The sequence below is a fragment of the Amphimedon queenslandica genome, unplaced genomic scaffold (genome assembly GCF_000090795.2).
Source record: "Amphimedon queenslandica unplaced genomic scaffold, v1.1 AMPQUscaffold_13298, whole genome shotgun sequence".
Classification (NCBI taxonomy): Eukaryota; Metazoa; Porifera; class Demospongiae; order Haplosclerida; family Niphatidae; genus Amphimedon; species Amphimedon queenslandica.
The window spans coordinates 124,092-129,309 of record NW_003546466.1 but is presented as its reverse complement, the minus strand read 5'-3'; the positions used below and the strand labels follow the sequence as shown (position 1 = coordinate 129,309).

General features: G+C 36.3%; 3 protein-coding genes across 4 annotated transcripts in view; all 3 read left to right on the top strand.

Annotated features, from left to right (window-relative positions):
• Positions 1 to 2,724, top strand: part of LOC109583547 (uncharacterized) — a 6,700-nt gene extending 3,976 nt beyond the window's left edge. Inside the window, exons 1-2 of one of the 2 annotated variants that reach the window (XM_019998955.1) lie at positions 1,825 to 1,851; positions 1,958 to 2,724. In XM_019998955.1, the coding sequence (XP_019854514.1) occupies positions 1,960 to 2,499 (540 nt within the window). In that variant the 5' untranslated portion in view covers positions 1,825 to 1,851; positions 1,958 to 1,959 and the 3' untranslated portion in view covers positions 2,500 to 2,724. Of the gene's footprint in view, positions 1 to 1,824; positions 1,852 to 1,957 lie in introns of those variants that run through there. The other variant, XM_019998956.1, reaches the window with a different exon arrangement.
• The window catches only part of LOC109583548 (uncharacterized), a 20,753-nt gene that overhangs the window by 11,823 nt on the left and 3,712 nt on the right, over positions 1 to 5,218 (top strand). The gene's annotated exons all lie outside the window — the stretch shown is intronic.
• Positions 3,458 to 4,611, top strand: LOC109583549 (uncharacterized). Its single transcript, XM_019998959.1, has 2 exons — positions 3,458 to 3,535; positions 3,667 to 4,611. Exon 2 carries the CDS (start codon positions 3,669 to 3,671, stop codon positions 4,206 to 4,208), a length of 540 nt encoding a protein of 179 aa, XP_019854518.1. The 5' UTR covers positions 3,458 to 3,535; positions 3,667 to 3,668; the 3' UTR covers positions 4,209 to 4,611.

Here is a 5,218-nt window from a genome sequence, read left to right as displayed (position 1 = left end):
AGGCTCATGTACTACTTTGATTGTGTCTGCACTTGCGTTGAACCCGATAGTGACTACACTATACGTCGCCTTAGAGATTATCGAAATTATCATCGATTGACCAGCGAAGAAGAGGCCCAACTCATAGTCCTCTGTCTTGCTCTCAGTCCTGATAACTTGATTGGATCAGTATTTCATCCAGTGAATGACTGTGGATCATCTACAAACAAATTTGTTGAGATAAGTGCCGTCAAAACAGACCTTCTTGTGACCAAATCTCTCCTCATTGGAGGACAGCGGAGAAGGGTGCAAAAAGTCATGTTTTTCCAGAAGAGTTGGATGGACAGAAACTTCATTGAGCCTCTTAAAGCAGTGCAGAGGAGACTCAATCGTCCAGCTCAACGTCGTATTGAGCCTTCCCCACGTCGTTCTCTAGCTCGTCGCAGAGAAAGAAGTTGCTGCATTATACTCTGAAGAATAAACCATTGAACTATTATTAATGCTAAAATACCTTTATGTTGTTTACAGGAATAATTAATGATAGTTTACATAATAGTCTATAGAGTAAAGTGTTGGCTTGATAATTGTTAATTATTATTATTATAAAGCTATTCCGCTATTATTCTAAAGTTTTAGATCCAATGGTATCAGACATCAGTGGCTGGATGGACAAATTTTTTGACACAAATGCATCATCCATGGCATGGTATGATAATGATGCTATAAGTGCAGGATAATTATAATCAAGTTATATAGGTAGCCAACTAAGCCAAGCCCTTATTTGTGGTAATAATGATCAAGAAGACCACTATAGGAGAGTGAATATACCGTTACATCAAGAGTACTCTTGGTTACATGGTTGACATCAATCAAGTCATGAATTTACAGAAAAAGATCAAATTGATTGTTTACACATGACTGATCCTTTATTTAAAAAGCATGCTTGCTTTATGATGCACAATGTAGCTAAGTTAGGTCATCCGATTTCATTCATAGGATTCATTACTGTACATCTAGACCTGTATATACATTATTCATATTCCATGAATCACATGACAACAGCTTTTTGAGTGTATAATAGCATCATCAGTTGAGAGTCAGGAGAAGACAGAAATACATGTCAATGGGGAGCAGGTTAAAATCTCTGTTTCCTAAAGTTTTATATAGTTTATGTTTTTGTTTTGGTTTCCTGATGATGACTATACTATGTGTCACCTGAGAGATTTTCAAAACTATTCTCGATTGACCAGTGAAGAAGAGGCTAAGCTTATTACGATATGCTACTGCTGATTGTGGGCCATTATCTAATAAATTTGTTGAGATAAGTGCAGTCAAGACTAATGTGCTTGTAACTGACTCTCTCCTCATTGGAGGGCAGCAGAGAAAGGTTCAAAGCATAATGTTTTTTGAGAAGAGGTGGATGGAAAACAACTTTATTGAACCACTTAAAATAGTGCAGAGGAGACTTGACCCTCCACCTCAATATTACCTGTGCTATTCAGTAAAGATCTTGCTAGCATAAAACTGCTGTTTCTTGCCACAGCTTAGTTACATTATAGACTTTATCAGGGTTAAAATAGAGCTGTCATTGTGCTATTTATCTTTAATACCAGGAGTGTTAATACCCAATAGTTCAATTGTATTCATTTATATTCTAATACTCATAACAGCCTACCTAATAAAAATTTTATTTGTCACTGTTTACTTAGCAAGCATAGTGAAACTATTCCTGGAATTGTCATGCATGAATAAAACTAGTCAGTATTTATAGTCGGGTCTTGGTCTAGCTGCCATATAACTACTAAATAGAATTTACTAGTTTTCTCTCTCTTTATTGTCCTGTCAGTCACTGAACATTAAACTGGTTTTTAAGTATGTTAATGTATTTGATTGTATTTATGATGTTTAGTTGCCCTGATTCAAAAGCAATTTCTGTCATTTTACAATTTTCATAAATCTCTATATTTCATTATTGCAGTTATGGCTGCTGTAATGGGGAGGACTCAGATACAGATAAAGGATGTAGGCAGATCAGTCAGCGTACCCAATGACCCAATAGCCAGGCTCATGTACTACTTTGACTGTGTCTGCAGTTGTGTTGAACCTGATAATGACTACACTATACGTCGTCTCAGAGATTATCAGAATTATCATCGATTGACCAGCGAAGAAGAGGCTCAACTCATAGTCCTCTGTCTTGCTCTCAGTCCTGATAACTTGATTGGATCAATATTCCATCCAGTGAATGATTGTGGATCATCTACAAACAAGTTTGTTGAGATAAGTGCCGTCAAAACAGACCTTCTTGTGACCAACTCTCTCCTCATTGGAGGACAGCAGAAAAAAGTACAAAGTGTCATGTTTTTCGAGAAGAGGTGGATGGAGAACAACTTCATTGAGCCTCTTAAAGCAGTGCAGAGGAGACTCAACCGTCCTCCTCAACGTCGTATTGAGCCTCCCCCACGTCATTACAGTCCTCCTGCTCGCCGTCGGGAAAGCAGTTCCTGCACAATACTCTGAAAAATGAACCATTGAACTATTAACAAGAGTTGCTATTAGTAATACTACATTAGCTTTTAGTATGTAGGAGTGCAAGTATATACTACATTTAGTTATTATTTCTTGTGTAGTTTACTGGAACAAGTACATGTAGTTTACATATAGTGTTGGCTTGCTGTCGTATAGTGTCCCAATTGTTATTGATATAAAGCCCTGTAGATTTATTTAGTATTGCTATTATTCATTTGAAATAAAGTTTTTGATCCAATGGGTGTCAAAATTATACAACGTTTACAATAACTGAGACACGAATACAAGATTTTTCTGACATTTGTAGAACTAATAGATCAAATCTATACAATCATGTTTGCTTTATCATCATAGTTTATGATGCATTCTAATTTCAGTATAATGTATACCTAAGTAGATCTAAGTTTATAGAATTCGCTATTGCAACATGAATTTCATCATATGACAGACTGAACAGCTGAGCTCAACAGCTTTTGTGAGTGTATAATGGCATCATCAGCTGAGAGTCAGGAGAAGACAGAAATACATGTCAATGGGGAGCAGGTCAAAGTTTCTGTACCCAATGACCCCATTGCTACCTTCATGTACTACTTCACACTGTCTCCAGCTGCTTTGAGCCTAAGTGCCAAAATTGTACTACACAATAACAGACCATAGGCACATGTGTGGAAACAAGTTTTTCAAAATTTCAAATAGCAACATGCCAGTAGATTATTATTTTCAATGATGTTGAGGAATAAACTGAGAATGAGATTTTTGAACAGTGCAAATAATTTACATTACATCATTTCATTCAGTCATTAGTAATATACTGTAAACACATTTTTGGTGTGTCACTATTGTTTATTCTAGATACCATGTAAGGACATCTGTGTAGTGAAGCATTTCTTGGATTCCTCATACCAATAAGTAATAATAAAAGCACAGCCCTAATAATTATTACACTAGACGGGAGCCTAGCTAGTTGAGACTACTCAAATTTACTCTATTTTCTGTCCTGCTACTGATCGCAAAACTAATTTTCTAAGTATGTGTATCTGACTGTACATGAATGAATGAATTGTAGTTAACTACTGAATGTGCAATATCTTCCTTTAAGTCTATTGCCTTTATAAATATCTATAGTAGTATTGTGCATTTTTTATATCATTTTTGCAGCTATGGCTGCAATAATGGGAAGGACTCAGGTACAGATAAAGAATGTAGGCTCATCAGCCAGTGTACCCAATGACCCAATAGCAAAGCTCATGTACTATTTTCATTGTGTATGTGGTTGTGTTGAGCCTGATGATGACTACACTATACGTCGCCTGAGAGATTATGAGAATTATCATCGATTGACCAGCGAAGAAGAGGCCCAACTCATAGTCCTCTGTCTTGCTCTCAGCCCTGACAACTTAATTGGATCAATATTTCATCCAGTCAATGATTGTGGATCATCCACAAACAAGTTTGTTGAGATAAGTGCCGTCAAAACAGACCTTCTTGTGACCAACTCTCTCCTCATTGGAGGACAGCAGAAAAAGGTGCAAAAAGTAATGTTTTTTGAGAAGAGGTGGATGGAGGACAGCTTCATTGAGCCTCTTCAAGCAGTGCAGAGGAGACTCAACCGTCCAGCTCAACGTCGTATTGAGCCTCTCCCACATCATTACAGTCCTCCTGCTCCCCCTAGGGAAAGCAGTTCCTGCACTATACTCTGAAAAATGAACCATTGAACTATTAGCAAGAGTTGCTATTAGTAATACTACATTAGCTTTTAGTATGTAGGAGTGCAAGTATATAGATCTACTGCATTTTATAGTATGTGGGATCACTGTTGTTGTTTCATGTCTAGCCTGGGGTTGTTGACAGGAACAAGTACATGTAGTTTACATAGTCTATTGAGTATAGAGTGTTGGCTTGATGTCATAATGGTTGTGAAGTTGTTACTGTTATAAGCCCCTGTAGATTTACTTAGTATTATTTCAATTGCTATACTTTTTTGAAATAATAAAGTTTTAGATTCAATGGTGTGTCAAAATTGCACAGCATGCGCAGAAATTTTCAACTTACAAACCATACAGAAAAAGGATTTATAAATGATTCATCCAAATGTTTTGGACCATTGTGTTTATATGCATGCTTCTGTATGTAAGCCACTCTAATGTGATTCATAGAATTCATTGCTGTGTCTGCATTATTCATAGAGTCAGCAACCTACTATCGCACACCATCGATATTCGAACACTTTTTCTCACAGTTCAGTGATCAGAAGCCAGTGACTATAATTTTATCTTGTAGATCAGATGTTCCTCTACAGCTGTAACAACTTTCATAGAGATCTGTCTTTGCTGTGTTTTTATAATAATTTTTAAGTAGAAGTTTCGAACACATGCAAGTTCGCATAGACGCCATGTATTGTCGTTCACCTATTTTCGCTAAGTAATGAAGTAACTGGCAAACAATTCATCATATTCATATGAAAGCCCTGTCTTTCTGCTCCATGATGCACTATTCAGTTACAAGAAAGAGCTAGTCTTCACCGCACTAGAGTTGATTCTTTGGAAGAAAAGACGCACATCAACATTCGTTCAAATTTTACATATTTTATTAATTTTTAAATAAAACTTAATTTTAAAAAATATTAAAATTTTTCTTTTGCCCATTAGCTCTTAACAAAAAAATTAAAATTGTCAAAAATTTGAACGAATGTTGATGTGTGTCTTCTCTT